This window comes from Aegilops tauschii, chromosome 4 (genome assembly GCF_002575655.3).
Source record: "Aegilops tauschii subsp. strangulata cultivar AL8/78 chromosome 4, Aet v6.0, whole genome shotgun sequence".
Taxonomy (NCBI): Eukaryota; Viridiplantae; Streptophyta; class Magnoliopsida; order Poales; family Poaceae; genus Aegilops; species Aegilops tauschii.
The window spans coordinates 85,053,049-85,073,602 of NC_053038.3; the positions used below are offsets into that span (position 1 = coordinate 85,053,049).

Here is a 20,554-nt window from a genome sequence, read left to right on the forward strand (position 1 = left end):
ACTTTCGGTCTACGAGGGTACGTGGACACACTCTCCCCTCTCGTTGCTATGCATCAACATGATCCTATGTGTGCGTAGGAATTTTTTTGAAATTACTACGTTCCCCAACAGGCGCCCCCCTTTCCTTCTCCCTCTCCCCCTCCTTCCTTCCCCCTCTTTCCCCCTTGTTGGAAACCTACTAGGAATAGGATTCCTAGTAGGAATCCTACCTGGGGCGCGCCCCAGGGGCCGGCCGGCCTACCCCCTTCCTCCTTTATATACGGGGGCAGGGGCACCCTAGAACACAACAACAGACATTGTCTTAGCCGTGTGCGGTGCCCCCCTCCACCATAATCCACCTCGGTCATATCGTTGCAGTGCTTAGGCGAAGCCCTGCGTCGGTAGCTTCATCATCACTCCGTCGTGCTGACGAAGCTCTCCCTCGACACTCAGCTGGATCGAAAGTTCATGGGACGTCACCGAGCCGAACGTGTGCAGATCGCGGAGGTGCCGTACTTTCGGTACTAGGATCGGTCAGATCGTGAAGACGTACGACTACATCAACTGTGTTGTCATAACGCTTTCACTTTCGGTCTACGAGGGTACATGGACAACACTCTCCCCTCTCGTTGCTATGCATCACCATGATAGATCTTGCGTGTGCGCAGGATTTTTTTTTAAATTACTGCATTCCCCAACAACGTGGACACACTCTCCCCCTCTCGTTGCTATGCATCTCCTAGATAGATCTTGCGTGAGCATATGAATTTTTAAATTGCATGCTATGTTACCCAACACATCATTGTGTGGTCTTCTGGAAAGAGCATCTGCAACAGTATTCTCTGATCCTTTCTTATACACAATCTTGTAATTGAGGCCCATAAGTTTTGTTAATGCTTCTTGTTGCCAAGGAGTATGAATTCTTTGCTCAGTCAAGTTACAAAGGCTCTTTTGATTAGTTCTGATGACAAACTCTTGGAATTGCAAATATGGTCTCCAATGGTCTACTGCTAGCAATATAGCTAAATATTTTTTTCATAAATGGACAAACCTCTATTTCTTGGCCCCAATGCTCTGCTCACGAAAGCTACAGGATGTCCTTCTTGCATAAGTACAACACCTATCCCCAGATCACATGCATCTATTTCCACAACAAATTGTTTGGAATAATCATGCAGGTCTAAGACTGGAGCACTGGTGAGTATCTGTTTAAGTGTAGAGAAAGCAGTCTCAGTGATCGAGGTCCATAGGAATGGCACTCCCTTCTTAAGAAGTTCTGTCAAGGGTTACTAATAATGCTATAGTTTCTGATCAATTTTCTGTAATAACCAGTGAGGCCCAAACAACCCCTGACCTCCTTCACATTAGTTGGGGTAGGCCACTTCTGGACAACAACAATTTTAGTATTGTCAGTTGAGACACCCTTGTCACTGATAACATGGCCCAGAAAAGCAATTTCTTATTGGGCAGATGCACATTTGCTCAATTTTACCTTCCACTGTTTCTGTTGTAGAATACTCAGAACTTGCTCCAAGTGCTTCAGGTGATCCAGGAATGTTTTGTTGAACACTAAAATATCATCAAAATATACCACTGCACTTTCCCTGGAGACTGGGGCTAGATCACTGTTCATGGCTCCTTGGAATGTATTTGGTCCACCAGTTAAACCAAAGGCTAAAACAAGGAACTTGTAGTGGCCACAGTGAGTTTGGAAAGCAGTTTTGAATTTTCCCCTGGAGCCAGTCTGATTTGGTGATAACCAGCCTTGAGATCTAGCTTAGAAAGCCAGCGAGCTCCAGCTAATTCCTCTAATAATTCTTCAATCACTAGAATTGGGTACTTGCCTTTAATAGTTAGTGCATTCACATGTCTGAAATCTATTACCAGTCTCCAAGTGCCTTCCTCCTTCTTTTTGACCATGAGAGCAGGTAAAGAGAAGGGACTCTTGCTAGGCCTAATCATTCCATTCTTCAGTAGTTCAGCCACTTGTTTTTCCATCTCAATTTTCAGGTGTGGAGCAATTCGGTATGGTCTAATGGAAACTGGCCGAGCTCCTGGCACTAGTGGAATTGAGTGATCAAATTCTCTCCTAGGTGGCAGTCCAACAGGATCAGTGAACACCTCCTGATATTTGTCCAATAAAGCTTGTATTTCAGGTCGGTATGTAGTAACTTCTTCAGTTTCTATGGCATAGATTGCAATAACTGTGAAACCACACTCCTCTGGGAGTTCCCCTTGCAGGGTGACAGTTTTAGCCTTGTACTGGAAGGACAAACCACTTTTGTTCCCAGTCAACCTGCATGGGACTGTGGCGAGCTAGCCAGTCCAGTCCTAGTATTCCATCATAGATTCCCAGCTGCAACAACCTAAAATCAGTGTAGAACTCATTACCCTGGCAGTTCCAGAGACACTGCTTGACTTGCTTATCACACTGGAGTTTACCACCACCTGCAGCTAAAACGGATACTTGCTTGATTGCCTTAACATTGCCCAAAATGGAAAGCCACTTGTTGTTGAGGAAGGAATGTGTGCTGCCAGAGTCAACTAAGAACTGCATAACAATGCCTTGCATCTGTACTGACAATTTAAAGGACATGGTGGTAGGTCCCTGTTCACAAGCAGCAGCTGAAATAAGCATGAGGTTATCAGAATCATTATCAGTGTTGTCAGGAGAAGTTGTAGTTGGGCCCTGGAGTTGTTCAATTAACTCTTGCACTACATGTAACTGCACTGCTGACTTGCATTGATGGTCCTTAGGCCATTTCTCTCCACAAATAAAACACAAGCCCTTGGCCTTCCTATAATTTCTCAGATTAACCCACTTCTCATCAGTAGTGCCGTGTTTAGAGCTGTCATAGTTCCTCCTGTCCTCGGTACTGCGCGCTCTAGAGCTAGTGATAATGACAGGGGCAGTAATTCTCTTACTGTTGCCTAGCAACTGTAGACCCGTGCTCTCCCCCAACTCCTCATGCAGGAGAGCCAATTCGTAGGCTATGTCCAGATCATGGGGTTTCTGCATTGCGATGGCAATCCGTACTCCAGGTTTAAGGCCATCAATGAATCAGGTAGTGTAGTGTAGTGCATCTGGATTGTCCTCGTATGCCGTCAACTGATCATAGAGTTCGGCGAACTGATCCACATATTCTTCCACACTGCCAGTCTGTGCGATTCTGAACATTTTCCTCAACAAATTCTGATGTTGGTTTCTTCCGGACCTGTTCTGCAGAACTTGACAAAATTCAGACCAATTCAGATGAGGGGATCGCCTCTGTATGTATTCCAGTCAGCGGGCAGCAGCACCTTCGAACTGTGATGTTGCATAGGAAACCCATCTGCCATTTGGAGTGCTCCATAGCCTGAAAAGTCTTCGCATCTCGCCTGCCATAACCTGGGATTGGTTCCATCAAATTTGGGCAGCTCAACTCTTGGACCTGAATGGAATTGCTCAACCACTTCTCCAATGGCGAATTCTCTGGGTGACTGCGTGTCGCATGGGGATTGGAGATCCCGCAGCCCTCGCGCTGGGGGTGGCACATACAATTGGTGCCCCTTCCCTCTCTGGATCCGGTCCTGGGCTGCGAATTCTGACGGAAAGCCCTCCCGACCTGAGGCCGCATCACGGACTCCGGACGAACTCTCTGGCCTCTGGTCCCCTTCTAACTTGTCGGGACGGTCCATCTCTTGGCGGATCTGCTCCATATCCAGGTTGATCTCGGAACGGACGCCATCGATCCGGGAGGAAATCAGGCAATCCAAGGTGCGTGTTGTGTCCTGCAGTAACTTGGTCATGGATTTGAGCAGGTCGTCGCCATGTACCTTGAAACAGTGGTCGAGGTCGTCGGAGATTGAAGATTTGAGGATCTCGTGGATGTTCCTCCCTTCCGCCGAGAGCTTGTCCATGGCCTCCTCCCGACGACAGAGACGAAGAAGGGTAGCGTGCGAGTGGCGGGGAATCTCCAGGATTGGAACGGCTCTGATGCCAAATGTAAGCACTGGCTAGGGTTCACTCGAATTTCGCCGTAGCCATGAATTATCCTCCCAACCTCCCACACATGGAGCTACAATAGTCAGGCCGAAGCCACCAACTTCAATCCCAAATCTCAGTCTCACACACACACGTGTATATGAATGATGTCGTTACATCCCGTTAACATCCCGTTAACGGGCGCAGTCTGGACCTGCAAGCCACTGGGGAAGGTTACGTTGTCGAGTGGGCCGGGCCTCCGGTCCATGAGCTCGAGTTGTTGTTTCTCGTGTCTTGACTTGATCATCTTCGCTATCAGTCACAGCGCTGGGGCTGCTGACAGGATGGATTAACCGAACAAAGCAGACATGAAATCCGTGAATTCCGGCACAAATGATAGGTGCCAAACGAGGTGTAAGAGATCATTCGTATGATTAGGAGCCGATATGTGTGCATGCGAGTGATTGGGAAGGATCTAGTCGTTGCCAAATTCATGCGAACGAGTAAAGATACCGAAAATATCTCATCCAGTACTATCATGTGGAGCAGCACGTATCATTTTTCCACCCTCGAGACACCAAATGGGCATAGCAGCACCCTGTGCTAGAAGAAGTTTCTCCACGCGCGCGCGGGGGCCGCGGAATTAGGCGGACGGCGACGGCTGCGTGCATATTTCCCATGTGACGCTGATCGAGTTAAAAGCCATCCATCCACGCGAGGGACGACAGCGAGAGATCGGCGCAAGTGGTGCCGTGGTGACGGGTGCGTGGCACGGTGGTGGGCGCGCGGCATCCCTCCACTCACGCTCGCTCCCTCCTCACTCACTCAACCGGCCGGAGGTGACGTGCCACCTGGGCCGGCGCCCGGGCGAAAAGGCAAGACGTACCGAACCAGCCACGAAGCCACGGCGGCGGCCGCTGCACTCCCGCCTGCGTGCGCGCGCGGACGTGCATGAACCTCGCATTCCGCGCCTTGATCGACGCTAAAAATATCGTACTTTGATCTTTTTTCGGGTGATCAAGCGGGGGCGGGAGACGCGACGGCTACTCGAGCTGTTCTCTCTCCCCTATCTACTCCTCTGGGCTGTTCGTTAATTTGGCTGAAGTATGAGTAATATTTTGCTCGCAAAAGATAAATAAAAAAATTGGCGTGCCCATAGGTACTACATCGTCTCGACATATTATTCTTTTTGTGAGTAGACATATTATTATTAATCAACATCGCCACACCTACTAATTAGGTTTTCGTACCGCGTTTAATATATTTTCTTCTTCTTCTTCTTCGATTGTTGTGCAAATTTAATATTTTGCAAAATATCGTCGTGCAAGTTAGAAGTACTGCATCTACGTCGACACAAAGTGAACATTTGTTTTTGCAGCGCCACATCATGAATTCATGCATGTGAGTAATACATTATTTTTTTATTATAGTTCATCCTCCACATTTTGTTAGAAATGACATTTTATCAACTGCAAAAAATTCCTTTTTTATACGCTTCATATTTTTTTATTGTTCTTAAGCCTACATTTGATTTCCATTAGTTTTAGATGTTTTTAGCAACTATTTATGCATTTTTGGCAACAACGCTCGGGGCATCATCTAGTACTCTATGCTGACCAAACATGCCACCTGGGAGTATGTCTCGGGAGATATTAGACATACCATACAACTACCCTGAAAATGTATGGTATAAACAACATATGTTACACAAAATGTATAAACAACATATATTACACAAAATGTATAAATTGCCCTGAAAATGTATGTCCCTGAACGATGCGGCTTATTCGGCAAGTCAGGTGCTCGGCAAACCAAAACACGACGACCACTATCTCGTTGCTCGAAGGCCTTACCATAGAATGCCAAGGCCGCCACCCCATCACCGTCGAGACGCGCCCCAGTGGATGTATAAACTCGTTTTGTTTTTCTAAAGCTGGCCTTTTAGGCTTATGTAAAACTTTTTTAATACTTATCCATGATTTGGTTAGACAACGCAAACAAGTTTTATGTGCAACAGGAATCATGTTTCAGGAAATCTAGTTATAAAACAATTCCTGCATCCAAACAACCCCATATATTAGGTTCAATTTAAACCGGCTTTTAGAGATACAGTTTCGAACAAATTTGAAGGCAACGCATGTTTTGCAATTTCCCTGCAAAAAAAAAAAAAACGCATGTTTGCAAGAGAAAAAAAAAAGAGGCATGACGAGTAATCCCAGCCTGGGAGACCCTCTCGTGTCACCACTATACATCACCACTAAGGCCAACTTCACTGCGCGACCCTATCTTGGCCGGGTGCGTCCGTTTGAGGTAAAATGGACGAATAGCGCGGCCCAACGTGCGGCCTCAAACGGTCAAATGTCCGGATTCCGTCCGTTTTCGACCCATCCCCGACCCAAACTTGCGCTCGGTTTGGGGTGAAACGGACGCGCGCGGACGGCCTCGACGCACGCCCTTGTCCAATCCGTGGCCCGCCTGTCGAGGACACTAGCAGTCCCTCCGCTCCCAACGCTTCCACCCTCTCTCTCCGCCTCGCCTCGCCGCCGGCGCCGTCACTATTCTCCGGCCGCCTCCTCACCGCGCAGCCCCCGGCCGTCCATACCAAACCACGTCTCGACATGGCCGCCACCACGCCCGCGCTTTCGCCGTAGTTTTGGCCGTCGATCGGAGGAGGTTTGGCCGTCGCCGTCTTTGCCGGTGGCAGAGGGGACACGACCGCCGGCGACGTACCACGGCAGCCGCGGCAGATTCCGACGAGAGCTCCAGAGCGACCAGTAGCCGGCCGGCAACCACCCCTGCTGCGTCGAGGTGATCATCGCGGCCTCTTCGCCACCACGACGGCAAGGTGTTCGACATTTTGCCAACAAAGGTATAGACAGTGGAGACGAGTTTTTCTTCCATCACTTCCTTTGTTCATCGGATGATTCGTCGTCGGATGATGACGATCTTGTGGTGGCTGCACTGGTCGTTCACGACCATATTCAACGGCAGCTTCCTCGGTACAGGGGTCAGTCCCTGGTCGTGCTCCCAATCTGAACCGCAACAGGGAGAGAGGCCACGCCCTGCTCTATGCCGATTACTTTTCCAACACCCCGCTCTTTAAGCCGGATAAATTTTGTCGCCGTTTTCGAATGGCAAGGCATGTGTTCAATCGTATCCGAGAGGAAGTGGTTGCTCATGACCCATACTTCGAGTGCAAGACGGATGCCCTTGGCAAGCTTGGATTCTCCTCTTACCAGAAATGCACCGCGGCCATCCGCATGCTTGCATATGGAATTCCAAGCGATCTGGTGGATGAGTATGTGCGTATGAGTGAGACAACATGTCTGATGTCAATGTACAAGTTTTGCCAGGCTGTGATGAGGTGTTTGGCCCAGAGTACTTGAGGCAGCCAACTGCAACTGATACAGAGAGATTGTTGACAACCAACGCAGCTAGAGGCTTTCCAGGCATGCTTGGCAGCATAGATTGTATGCACTGGGAGTGGAAGAACTGTCCATTTGCTTGGCAGGGCTAGTACAAGGGGCATGTCAACGCGTGCACTGTCATATTAGAAGCGGTGGCTTCGCAGGATCTTTGGATATGACATTCTTTCTTCGGCATGGCAGATTCTCACAATGATATCAACGTGCTGCAGCGTTCTCCGGTCTTCGCAAGGCTTGCAGAAGGCCACTCCCCACCTGTCAACTTTGAGATCAACGGCCACCAGTACAACAAGGGATACTATCTAGCTGATGGTATATATCCTCAGTGGTCAACTTTTGTGAAGACAATCTCGAAACCCCAAGGTGAGAAGAGAAAGAGATTTGCCCAAATGCAAGAGAGTGCTAGAAAGGATGTGGAACGTGCTTTTGGTGTGCTTCAATCCCGGTGGGGTATCGTTCGAAACCCTGCCCTGTCATGGGATGAAAGGAAGCTTTGGGAGGTGATAACTGCTTGTGTGATCATGCACAACATGATCGTCGAGGACGAGCGTGATGCGAGTATCTTCGACCAAGGATTTGATTATCAAGGTGAAAATATTGAGCCCCTGCACCAAGACCCGGCCACATTTGAACAATTTGTGCAATTCCACCGTGAGATGCGTGATTGGCACAGTCATTTGAATCTTCAAAATGACTTGGTTGAGCACGTGTGGGATTACATTGGCAACCAATAGACGTATTGGTTCATTTTATGTTCAACTAAGACAATTTCGATTTGGTTATAAAACTTTTTTATTAAGGACAATTTCAATTGGGTTGTAAAACTATTTTAATTTTCAGACAAATATTTGGACGTGCAAACTAGTTTTGATAAGAATATGGACATTTTTGGCCCTGACGGATAGGATGGGGCAAATGGATGCGGCCATGCTGGGCGCACGGCTACCGCATCCCAGGACACGCCCGGACACGACCCCAAATCCCTACCCAAACAGACAGAATTCGGACAAAACGGACGTCCATTTGGGGTCGCGGCGTGGAGTTGGCCTAATAGCATCAATGCTCATTAATCGCTCTGCCGGCAGCCAGTGAGTGATAAAGGAAATAAGACCTCTTCCTGCAGCCGGCAACCACTCCGCTCTGCGTGCTTCTAGCAGCGCGTCCCTCTCGGCCCCACGGACACGTCACGCCACATCCACGCCACCACCTTGTCCGAACATGGTCCCCCGCGCTAGCCGCCCCAACAACTGGCGGGTCCCACCTACCGGTCACAAAAGATCGTGACCCCATCGCTACCCGCCTACGTGTGCAGCTTCCAGGCAGGAGACAGATATCGCTACGCGCACGCACAGGGTGAGGGAGCTCGAGACAACCAACGGAGGCTGCGCAGGTGGGACCAAGCGGGCAGCGCCGCGCGTGGGGCCCGCGGAGGGGACCCCGGTCGTTACAAGAGTCCGCGCCCCCTCTCGCTCCTCGTCTCGTCTCCTCTCCTCTCCTCTCGCGCGTGTACGCCTCTCTGTCTCCCACCCTCCTGCTCCCTCGACGACGATAGCCATTTCACCCCTCTCTCTCTCTCTCCCCCACAGCTCTTCTCTTTGTGGAACAGCCTTCGCGGCCGACCGAGCGCTGCACGGCCTGCGGCGCCGTGCGGGAGGCAGGATGCCGGCGTGGTGGAAGGGCAAGGGCAGGAGCAAGAGCAAGGCGGCGGCGCCGGCGGGGGACGCCGGCACAATTCCGGCCGGGAGGGACGGGGAGAAGGACAGGAAGAACAAGAAGGCGAGCAGCTTCGACGAGGCGCTTATTGGCAGGGAAGGCCGCGGGAAGCAGCTGCAGCAGCCGGCGCCGGCCGTCGGGCACCCGCTGCCGCGGCCGGCGTCCATGCCGTCGGCCTCCGCCCCCGCGTCAGCGTCGGCGTCCGCTTCAAGTGGGGGCAGCTCGTCGCTCGGGTCCTCCGCGGCGTCCGACGAGCCGCTGGATCTCGGAATTTACAGGTGAGAGGCAGCGCCATACTGATCACCACCAGAGTACATACTAGTTGGTCCGGTAGTTAATCTGCCGAGTTTGGGTGGTTGGTTGGTTGCTTCACACACAGGCTAAAAGTTCGAGAGCTTTTGCTCGTGCTCTCGTGTTGAATTCGGTGTAAAGTTTTCGTTTTGGGGCGCTAGGCGTGTCGTACTAGTTGCTGTTCTGCTGAATTATTATTCTTACTCTTTTTTGTTGAATATGCCGTCAGTAGGCAAATTCGAGGTGGTGCTGAGCTGTTCTTGACATCTGTTTGGGTTTCAGATTAGGTTTTTGTGGCTGCTTTGCTCGGAGATGTTTCTCTGGTTTTACTCCCGAAAGTTATGTGTCCATGCTCTGATTTATTCTTTGATTAGTTGGCGGATGAATCCAATTGGAACCGGATTCTGCTGCCCTGTTAGCCTGAAGGAAAAATGGATCTCCTTGAATCTTTGATTCATATCCTTTTTTATACAATTCAGGCTATTGCCTGGGCTTTGTTCGATGGGTTTGGTTTTGTTGTCAACAGAGATGAAAACTTGTTTTCTTGGTTGCAACACTGAATCCTTATCGTTTGGATCTCCGTTTGCGTTTGGTACTGGATTAGTGATGTCTTTACGGTGATTTTTCGTTGCTGTTTTAACTGTTGTTCGATTAATTTTTCAAGGCAGTTCCATCAGCCGATTTGCAAATCTCATCTGGAATTTGTTATTGTGTAAATTAATCTCGAACTCTGTGGCCCAACTTATCGCCGTGTGCTACAAGCATAGGCGACAATGCTTGTTGACCTTTTCTTCTTTCGAATAAAGAATATTACTAAACGACATTCCTTCAATCCCAATTATGTGTTAAGATATGATAGCTCTAGAATGCTTTAAAAAAATGTACTAATGATGCCAAGTGATTGGTTCATAGATGTGCGTTTCAACTGACTTGATTTCCATGCTTAATTCAATAGGATATCAGATGCAAATAGAACACCGGCCATTGATTCTCGGAAACAAAGTCTTGTGCTAGAAGAAGGGCGCTTTGTCGTAAATAATCTGGCTTCGGAGAATAACAGATCGTGTGAACCCTCAGTTTCTCCACGGAAAGAATTTCAACCCAACATTTTGGATCTTCCAAGTGATCGAACGACGTACTGTCATGGTCGAAAATCGACAGAAATTGTGTTTGCTACACGGATGCCGAACTCTCCCCCTAGTTCAAGAGGCAAACATTGTCCAACGTCACCTGTGCATTCAAGAGCATTTGGGCAATGCCCAGGATCCCCTACTGCGTGGCAAGATGATGCACGGAACTCAAGCTCACCACACCCACTTCCTCTTCCTCCAGGCTCCCCGTGCACATCTTCCCGTTCCCTCCATTCACAATGGAAGAAGGGGAAGTTGTTAGGCAGTGGTACATTTGGGCAAGTATACCTCGGATTCAACAGGTTCGCAGTTTGATGCTAGAGCCTTCTATTTTCTCCTCTTCTTCAGCAACTGAACCTTCCCTTTGTACAGTATACTTAACTGCACTCTAAATGTAATGCAGCGAAGGTGGCCAAATGTGTGCAATTAAAGAGGTTAAGGTTATTGCTGATGATTCAAACTCAAAAGAGTGTCTGAGGCAGCTAAATCAGGTATCATCTTTGGAGCATATTGTCTTAGTCAGCATCATTCTCATGTAACGGAAGTTAGTTCTTTCATACTGACACTGCTCTTTATTGACAGGAAATGCTTCTCCTGAATCAGCTTTCGCATCCAAATATTGTGCAGTACTATGGCAGCGAACTGGTAAATACAAAACATATGACGATCTTCCATGCTTTATTCTCGATCGAACATGTAACATTATCATCAATTTTATTCGCAAATAAATAAATAAATTATCCAAGCAATCACAGTCACTATAATATTTTATCTGAAAGTTAGGTGGTGCTGCAATGGTTACTTCGTTAGATACATTAGAATATTTATTTCCAATCATAAACCAGTAAACAACTGTAGTGCAAACAATGAAGTGTACCATTTTATTTGCAGATTTACCCTTTTGCCTGAATAAGTTTCATATTGCAATGCAGTCTAGTGAAACACTCTCAGTCTATCTTGAGTTTGTTTCTGGGGGCTCTATACATAAGTTGCTTCAAGAATATGGTCCATTTGGGGAGACCATCCTCCGGAACTACACTGCACAGATCCTTTCTGGCCTTGCATACTTGCATGGGCGGAATACAGTGCACAGGTACTGGGCAATCATCAAAGTAAATAGAATAGGATGGCCATTTATTTTTGAAAAATATCACGGCTTTTTTATTGATGAAAACTTACCTTTGTCACAGGGATATCAAAGGAGCAAATATACTTGTAGATCCTAATGGTGACATCAAACTTGCAGATTTCGGTATGGCCAAGCATGTAAGTACTAATACTGTGTCAATGATCTGACATTTATTTTATTTACACAAACATCAGTTGGTTAAATGTGGATTTTATTTATACAGATATCAGCATACACATCCATCAAATCTTTCAAAGGAAGCCCCTACTGGATGGCTCCAGAGGTAAGGCTACTGCAATTTTCCCATGTATTTTCCCTTGTTAGTTTAGCACCAACTGATATCTATTTATTCCCCAGGTTATCATGAATACCAATGGATATAGCCTTTCAGTGGACATTTGGAGCCTTGGCTGCACCATTCTTGAGATGGCAACTGCAAGGCCTCCATGGAGTCAGTACGAAGGGGTGAGTGTTATGACAATTTTATATAGCTATGGTGGTTGTTCTTCTGATGATTGTCTGCTAAGCTTTGTAATCGATTTCACAGGTGGCTGCAATATTCAAAATTGGAAACAGCAAAGACATACCTGATATCCCAGATCATCTTTCTTCTGAAGCGAAAAGCTTTTTGAAACTCTGCTTGCAGCGCGATCCTGCTGCGCGCCCAACTGCTGCGCAATTAATAGAACATCCTTGGGTGAAGGACCAAGCTTCAGTCAGGTCCTCTAGGTCTGGCTCTGGCATTACTAGGGATATGTTCTCAACTTCCACTGATGGCAGCAAAGCCACGGTACGTCTACAGTCTATGACTATGCACTGTCAAATAGTGGTCTATATTATGAAATCCGCCTGTGCTTGTGCTATGTATGATAACCAGTTATGGCCGGATGACATTATCTCTCATATTAGTTAGCCTCAATATTGAGTGTGGTGTCCTTTAATTTCTAACCACTATGATCAAATTTCAGGTAAAGACAAGCATCGAGTTGTCATCCTACAGAAGCTTATCACCTCTACGAGATACTAATCTCAGGATGAGAAACTTAGTGGTGCCAGCATCTTCTATTCCTTCGATATCAACTCACAGGGCCTCTGCCATGTATGTTCTCGTTCACTAATTTTGCTAAAAATATGGTAAATTACGTCTCTTCCATTGTCTAACAGAATCTGGTAATCTGATTTGTCCAGCAGCGCATCCAATGTGCGTATGAACATGTCCCTGCCCGTCTCGCCGTGCACTAGCCCGTTACGGCAGTACAGGCAGTCGAACCGGAGTTGTTTGCCATCACCTCCGCATCCAGCATATTCGGCTGGAGCAGCCAACTACAGCCCTATCAACAATGTGCTGTACCCTACGCGGCCAAGCAACTATCTCACAGACCCGTGGCTCGAAACCCCTCGCCAGAAAACACAAACATTTGATTCTCCAAGAAGATTGTAAAAATTCCAATCATACATGTTTTGTATACTGGAAGAATATATACTCCATAAGTTAAGGTGTTAGAACTTAGGAGGACAAAGGTGTACTTTTTGCTTTCTGTTTAGCCCTTTCTGTATGTATCTCCCCTCAGGATACAGTTGCCTCGTCCTTTGTACAAATTCAGAAAATGAGATGTAGTGAAAAACAATAGCATTTTTGTTCAGAAAAAGAGAGAATGGCATTTCAGGCTGTACCTGTATTTGCTGTGTCCCTCGTATGATCAGTTTTGAATGAATACAGGTTTCTACTAATCTTCAGAAGCTCGGTGATTTACAGATAAGGTGTTACGAATTTGGAGAAAATCAGGGCAGCTTTATCTGATGCACTTTGAAAACATCCCCTCTGTATGTCACCGTCTTCTCCTCAACACCAAGGCCCCACAGATGCCCTTGCAGCTTCAGTACTCCCTTGGCACCCTCACCTTTCTTGACGACGATATCGTTGCTAGTCCCAGTGTCAGTATTTGCTGCTTCCCAGACAAAGCTGAAGACACGGAGAGCGCGGCTCAGCTGCTTGATGCCGCTCCGGACCGCGAGTTCATCGCCGTCGACGAGGAATTTCACGGCGTGTATGGTGACATTCTTGCCTTCCTTGCCGGACAGGCATTTGCCGATATGCACCTCGATGTCCCGGACAGTGCCGTAGAGGTAGAAGAGCAGCAGCGTGTAGAGGTCCCGGGACGAGTGCCCCAGGTTCTTGGACAGATTCCTCTGCACCAGGCAGTCCTGGTGGCGCGCCTCCTTGAAGGCGATGTCCCTCTCGACAATGATGTCGCGTATCTGGTACAGCCCCTCCTTCATGGCCTCCACCTTCTGCGCGTGCCCGGCTAGCCGCTCGTCGGTTGCCAGGCTCTTCCCCAGGTCCGTGAACATGTCCAGTACTTCTTGCCATGTCTTTGCCGGCGGCGGCGAAGGGGACGGCCTCCTGTACGGCGTTGGGCGCATCCAGGACGGCGAGGCGGAGGTCGCCGCGTCCGCGGTCTCCGACAGGAAGCTGGCGCAGGCCGATGCGATCTGTTCGGCCATCCGAATCGCCTGGGACGGGGGCTCCAGCGCGCCCATGTCTGCTCGAAGGTCCCTGAGCACCTCCTCCAGCGCGCCGCGCCAGACGTGGTGCTGCGTCACCTGCGGGCAGACCGTCAGCCGCACGTTCTTCCGCCGCTGCGCTGACACGCCGAGAACGTCGCAGACCTTCGTGAGCGAGCTCAGCGCCGTCGTCTTGAGCGGCGGCCCGCGCCGGGTCGCGGCGAACTCACCCGCGAGGGCGTCGAAGTGCTCCACCCGGGCGAGGGCGTGCACATCGGTGACAAGGGATCCTGTCGCGGCGTCCCGCAGGTCGCCATCTACGAGGTCGACGCCTTGGAGCGACCCCGCGAGACGGAGCAGCCTGGCGTAGGCGGCCGGGTACCAGCCCCGGGACGGCGGGACGCGCTCTTGCTCCTCCTCGGAGGCCGGACCAGGCACGAAGTGGACCCCTCTGGTACCGACGCCCATGCCAGTCCCGCCCAACGAGAGCGCGCGGAGTACGGCATCCGTGTGTAGCACGGGCTTAAGCTTAGCGCGGCATTTCGTCGAACACCTTGTGAGCAGCGTCATTGCGCAAGCCTGTGCGTCGCCTGGAATTTCCACTGTAACGGGAACACACGTTACGTTGGGTGTTCTGAGTAGTAAATGATCCCTGGGTGGCGATTAAATAGCCGGCCCAAATCGAGATCAGTGACCCTGCCAGCCGCACTCATTCTGTGCATACGAAAACCGAACAAAAAACCATACCGAAAATAAACTGAACCGAACCAATTTTATGGTTTTTATGATTTCTGATTTCGATATGGTATAAACTTTTCATACCGATTTAAACTTTGGTTTTTATGATATATACCGAAAAACCGAACGGTTAACCGAATAAACCGAAGTAAAAATAAATTTATATTTCTTGAGATGAGCAACTATACAAGTTGTCATTTTTCTTGTACATGAGTCAAATTCCCTACTAAACAAATATTTTTTCTTGTAACATAGTCATTTTTCTCTTTTTAAAATGCTAAGCACGTCCATAATCATCAATAGATGAATCAATGCATGCATATATACTCACATATATAGTTATATACTATTTACATATATAGTTATATACTATTTGTGTAAAATAGTATGTATTCTGAGTCATAAATTTGCAAATTATTATTACGTCATTTTCAAATTCGCGTCAACTTTCATTATTATGGTATATATCGAAATAATTTGGTATATACCAAAACCGAATCGTATTTTAATTTCGTATCATATTTACCGAAGTATTAATACCGTACAAACCAAAAAACCATATAAACCGAGCCATGTAAACCAATAAACCGAACGCACAGAGAAAAGCCACACTATTCGTTCGTTGTATGCCGTACGATCAGCGTGAGGGTCGTCTTCTTCCCCGTGCAAGAAAAGAAAAAAAACCCTCTCTCTCCTCTGTCTTCCATCTCACACGTGCCCCGCCTCACACCATGATGTTAGCCCTGCGGGCTCCTGCACGCTCGCTTTTGCCGCTCCATCGTCGGCCTACTCGTCGCTCGTAGCATAGGCCGCATGTGTCCGCATGTGACGCCCGGATAATTAAGCTACAGTAATTCCACGCTAATGATGCCACGTCACCTCGGTTACTGTTGTTAATCTCGCGATGGTCCAAAAAGATTCAAATTCAAATTTAAAATAAAGACAAACATCAAAAGTTTTCAAACATCAAAACAAAAATGTTCAAACTGGGACAAATAAATCCTAAGTAATAATGATGGAGAGACCACACTTGTATAAAATGTGTAAATACTCAAAAATGATTAAAATAGTAGCAAAAACAATTAGTTAAATGATTATAAAATAATAAACAATTACAAACTATTTTATATTAGGTGCCAAGTTAATTGTGGTAGTGACATAAGTATTAATAATATTTTAGGTACAACTTGGGTATTTCATAAAACAAAAGAAATTAATAAAACAGAAAATAAGAAATAAAAGAAAGTACTCCCTCCGTTCCTAAATATTTGTCTTTCTAGAGATTTCAAATGGTCACCACATACGGATGTATATAGACATATTTTAGAGTGTAGATTCACTCATTTTGTTCCGTATGTAGTCACCATTTGAAACCTCTAGAAAGACAAATATTTAGGAACGGAGGGAGTAGAAACTAAGAAAAACAAAGAAAACACGCCCCACTGGCCCAACTGGGCTATGGCCCAGCCGACCGCTCACCAGGGCGGCCCACATCCCCTCCTACTAACCCCCACACCCCTTTCCCAAACCCTAGCCCGATCCCCTTTCCCCCCGTCGCCTCTCCCTCCCCCGATCCAGATCGGGATCAGGGGCATCGGCCCCAACCCCCGATGCTGATCGTTGCCGCCGCCCGGAATGCCCCTCGCCGCCTCGACCTCGTCTTCGCCCGTCGCCACCCCGTCCGTCGTCGTCCGCAGCACTACCTCACCGGCGCCTCATCCCTACCGGCCTGCTTCCTTCTTCGTCGTCGTCTCCGACCACCACCCCGAGCACCGCTGCCCGAACCCCTACCGGCCCCGTGAGCACGCGCCCCTCCCTCCTCTCTCTCCCTCGCCCCGACGTGCTCCTCCGCGCGCACCCGTGCCGACCACGCGCTACCGCACCGTCCGCTCCGCGCCCCCCAGCACGAGCCCTCGCGCACGCGCGCTCGCGGCGACCGCGCCCCACCTGCGCCTGGCCTCGCGCGCTGCCGTGCCTCGCCGCACCCACGACCATGCCCCTTGCCCGCGCTGTGGCCGCCGCTGCGCTCTGCGCCTCCTCTCCACTCTTTGACGCCATGCACCGTGGCCTCTACTTCGCCTCGCTGCGCCCCCTGCCCGTTCTTTGCCGTGTCCGACTGCGGTTGGCAGCGCGCGCTCGCGCTGACACTCCCCGTCACCGCTCCCGCTCGTGCATCCGCCCGCTGCTGCACTCACCGGCGCCGCCGCTCAGCTCCACTCCCTCCCTGGCCGTGGCTCCCCGGAGCCGCCCGCGCCTTCGCGCCCCCCTCTGACCCGACTTTCTGCAGCGCCATCGCTGCCGCTACACGCCAGTCGCCGGCGCTCCGGTGGCTCGCCGGAGCCCCGCCTCCCATGGCCCTGGCCGCCGGCGCCGACGTGCCCCCGCACGCCCAGCGCCCCACGGGCTCGCGCCCGTTCGGGCGCCCAGCCCCGTTGCTCGCCCGTAACCGCTAAGGCCCCCTGGCCCAATGGCAAACGGGCCCCAGCGCCCCAGAACGATTAAAAAAAGAAGATTAAAAAAATATATAATAATAAAAATAATATATTATTTAATTAATTTAACTAACTTAATTAATTATATTAAATTAACCTAATTAATTAGTGTTAATTAATTAAATAGTAATTAGATTAGTTAAACCCTAATTAGCTTAAACAGTCCATGACAGTTGGGACCCACGTCAGTTTGACCAGTCAACACCTCTGTTGACTGCTGACGTCAGCATGCACTGTTCTGGATAATGTTGAATTAAATTAATTAAATAAATCATTAAATCTTTTAAAATTAATATAAAATAAACCGTAGCTCAGATGAAAATACTTTCTACATGAAAGTTGCTCAGAACGACGAGACGAATCAGGATACACAGCCCGTTCGTCCGCCACACACCCCTAGCATATCGAACACCCAACTTTCCTCCTCTGGTACATCTGTCCGAAAACGCGAAACACCGGGGATACTTTCCCGGATGTTTCCCCCCTTCGCCGGTATCACCTCTTACCGCGTTAGGGCACACCTAACACCGCTGTTTGCTTTGTCATGCATCGTTATGCATCTGTTTGCATTGTATTCATTGTTTCTTCCCCCTCTTCTCTCCGGTAGACTACGAGACCGACACCGCTGCTGGTGCCCCGTCCGACTACGCTGTTGACGACCCCTCCGTCTTGCCAGATCAACCAGGCAAGCCCCCCCTTGATCACTAGATATCACCTATTCTTCTCTATACTGCTTGCATTAGAGTAGTGTAGCATCTTACTGCTTTTTGATTAATCCTATTCTGATGCATAGCCCGACTTTGCTACTACTGTTGTTACCTTTACCTGCAATCCTACATGCTTAGTATTCCATCTGTGGCCCTACCTTCTTGTCCGTATGCTGTGCTATACTATCGGGCCGTGATTACTCGGGAGGTGATCACGGGTATATACTATATACTTTATACATGATACATGTGGTGACTAAAGTCGGGTCAACTCGAGGAGTGCCCGCGAGTGATTCACGGATTGGGGGCTGAAAGGACATACTTTCCCGACGGCCCTCTGTGTGGATCTTTGTGGCGGAGCGACAGGGCAGGTTGAGACCACCTAGGAGAGAGGTGGGCCTGGCCCTGGTCGGCGTTCGCGGTTATTTCATAATAACACGCTTATCGAGATCTTGGTATTTGATCTGAGTTGGGTCGTTGACCTCAAACGCACTAACCGCCACGTGGGACAAGATATGGGCAACCGGCGTCGTGGTATCAGCCGAAGCTCTTTTTGACGTCAGCGACTAAGCGGCGCGCGCCGGATTGGACTGGAACGCCTGCTAGGCTAGGTCTGCTTCCGGCCGCGTACGCAACGTGCAGGTGTGCAATGGGCGATGGGCCCAGACCCCTGCGCGCATAGGATTTAGACCGGCGTGCTGACCTCTCTGTTGAGCCTAGGTGGGGCTGCGACGTGTTGATCTCCCGAGGCCCGACATGACCCAGGAAAGTGTGCCCGGCCAGAGGGATCGAGCGTGTCGGGTAATGTGGTGCACCCCTGTAGGGAAGTTGATCTATTAGAATAGCCGTGTCCACGGTAACAGGCGACCCGGAGTTGTACCGTGACCTTATGACAACTAGAACCGGATACTTAATAAAACACACCCTTTCAAGTGCCAGATACAACCCGGTGATCGCTCTCTAACAGGGCAACGAGGAGAGGATCGCCGGGTAGGATTATGCTATGCGATGCCACTTGGTGAACTTACCATCTACTCTCTTCTACATGCTGCAAGATGGAGGTGGCATGAAGCATAGTCTTCGACAGGATTAGCTATCTCCCTCTTATTCTGGCATTCTGCAGTTCAGTCCACCGATATGGCCCTTTACACATATACCCATGCATATGTAGTGTAGCTCCTTGCTTGCGAGTACTTTGGATGAGTACTCACGGTTGCTTTTCTCCCTCTTTTCCCCTTTCCCTTCTACCTGGTTGTCGCAACCAGATGCCGGAGCCCAGGAGCCAGACGCCACCGTCGACGACGACTCCTACTACACTGGAGGTGCCTACTTCTACGTGCAGGCTGCTGACGATGACCAGGAGTAGTTTAGGAGGATCCCAGGCAGGAGGCCTGCGCCTCTTTCGATCTGTATCCCAGTTTGTGCTAGCCTTCTTAAGGCAAACTTGTTTACTTATGTCTGTACTCAGATATTGTTGCTTCCGCTGACTCGTCTATGATCGAGCACTTGTATTCGAGCCCTCGAGGCCCCTGGCTTGTATTATGATGCTTGCATGACTTATTTATGTTTTAGAGTTGTGTTGTGATATCTTCTCGTGAGTCCCTGATCTTGATCGTACACGTTTGCGTGCATGATTAGTGTACAATTGAATCGGGGGCGTCACACCGCAACTCCGCATGAGTGATCAGCGTAGTCCCCCGCTTGCATCACCTCTTGGTTGCTATTTGTAGCCTTTTGGTTTGCCGGTTGCAACTCCACCTTCGCCAGTTCTAGCAATCAAGGCCGCCGGTTCTAGAATCGCCACCACTTGTAACGCCTAGCCACCACTGGTCGACCGACATGACCTATGCCCACGGTCGCAACATCTCGGCCCTATGGTTTCAACATCTCGGCTTGATGGTCGCAACAATTTCTCTTGGTGGTCGCAACATCTGGCCTTGCCATTCCAGCAACTCGGCCGAATGGTTGAACAAATTCTTTCTGCGGTCCCAACATTTCCGTCCACCGCTCGCAGCATCAGTGGCGATGCACGCATCAACTACCTACTCCGGCCATTGCAACTTCTCATATCGCCGGGCCAAGGGCCACACTGCACTGGTTGCGGTGTTGACGGAGGACGGTTGCAACTCCCGCATGAGGCTAGCATACTCGTCGGTGAAGATGCCACAGCTTTCCACGTCGCCGGTCACATCAACACATTGCCTTGGTTGTAGCATCCGGTTGCAGCTCCCTCTTGAGCTTGCACAAAAATCGTCAGTGACACCCCCACTCGTAGCAACAATTGTACCAGATACGTCCATTTAGCATCATAATTCCCCATTGTTTTTTATATCTTATTTTGATGCTATATTTCATAATATGAAGAAATTCTAGTGACTTTTCTCTCTCAAAATGCAAGATACATCAAAGGAGGGAGATTACTAGCAACTGTAATTCTGACCTGAAAAAGCTACAACACAGATAGCAATTCTTCGAAGCTCA

At 49.2% G+C, this 20,554-nt stretch overlaps 3 protein-coding genes across 4 annotated transcripts; 2 read left to right on the top strand and 1 right to left on the bottom strand.

Moving 5' to 3' along the window:
• Positions 1–7,074: 7,074 nt before the first annotated feature.
• On the top strand, positions 7,075–8,102 carry LOC141021676 (uncharacterized). The gene is made up of 2 exons (XM_073497527.1): positions 7,075–7,245; positions 7,581–8,102. Exons 1-2 carry the CDS (start codon positions 7,075–7,077, stop codon positions 8,100–8,102), a joined length of 693 nt encoding a protein of 230 aa, XP_073353628.1.
• Positions 8,103–8,847: 745 nt separating this feature from the next.
• LOC109758282 (mitogen-activated protein kinase kinase kinase 3) lies at positions 8,848–13,310 on the top strand. 2 transcript variants are annotated; one of them, XM_020317132.3, is made up of 11 exons: positions 8,848–9,359; positions 10,328–10,804; positions 10,906–10,993; positions 11,085–11,147; positions 11,435–11,595; positions 11,693–11,768; positions 11,855–11,914; positions 11,989–12,096; positions 12,179–12,421; positions 12,600–12,730; positions 12,820–13,310. In XM_020317132.3, exons 1-11 carry the CDS (start codon positions 9,028–9,030, stop codon positions 13,070–13,072), a joined length of 1,992 nt encoding a protein of 663 aa, XP_020172721.1. In that variant the 5' UTR covers positions 8,848–9,027; the 3' UTR covers positions 13,073–13,310. The 2 variants fall into 2 exon arrangements, with proteins under 2 accessions (XP_020172721.1, XP_020172722.1); XM_020317133.3 differs by having other exon boundaries at positions 12,823–13,310.
• Positions 13,247–14,782, bottom strand: LOC109758283 (uncharacterized). Its single transcript, XM_020317134.4, has one exon. The coding sequence runs from the start codon at positions 14,704–14,706 to the stop codon at positions 13,414–13,416; it is 1,293 nt and encodes a 430-aa protein (XP_020172723.1). The 5' UTR covers positions 14,707–14,782; the 3' UTR covers positions 13,247–13,413.
• Positions 14,783–20,554: the final 5,772 nt, after the last annotated feature.

What these genes read in the sequence shown, in the direction of transcription:
- LOC109758282 (XM_020317132.3), top strand. Translation starts at nt 9,028, where the DNA reads ATGCCGGCGTGGTGGAAGGGCAAGGGCAGGAGCAAGAGCAAGGCGGCG. An exon ending in GGGCGGAATACAGTGCACAG is followed by an intron (nt 11,596 to 11,692) that starts GTACTGGGCAAT and finishes CCTTTGTCACAG; the next exon opens with GGATATCAAAGGAGCAAATA. An exon ending in CTGATGGCAGCAAAGCCACG is followed by an intron (nt 12,422 to 12,599) that starts GTACGTCTACAG and finishes ATCAAATTTCAG; the next exon opens with GTAAAGACAAGCATCGAGTT.
- LOC109758283 (XM_020317134.4), bottom strand. Translation starts at nt 14,706, where the DNA reads ATGACGCTGCTCACAAGGTGTTCGACGAAATGCCGCGCTAAGCTTAAG.
- LOC141021676 (XM_073497527.1), top strand. Translation starts at nt 7,075, where the DNA reads ATGGCAAGGCATGTGTTCAATCGTATCCGAGAGGAAGTGGTTGCTCAT. An exon ending in GCGATCTGGTGGATGAGTAT is followed by an intron (nt 7,246 to 7,580) that starts GTGCGTATGAGT and finishes AACGTGCTGCAG; the next exon opens with CGTTCTCCGGTCTTCGCAAG.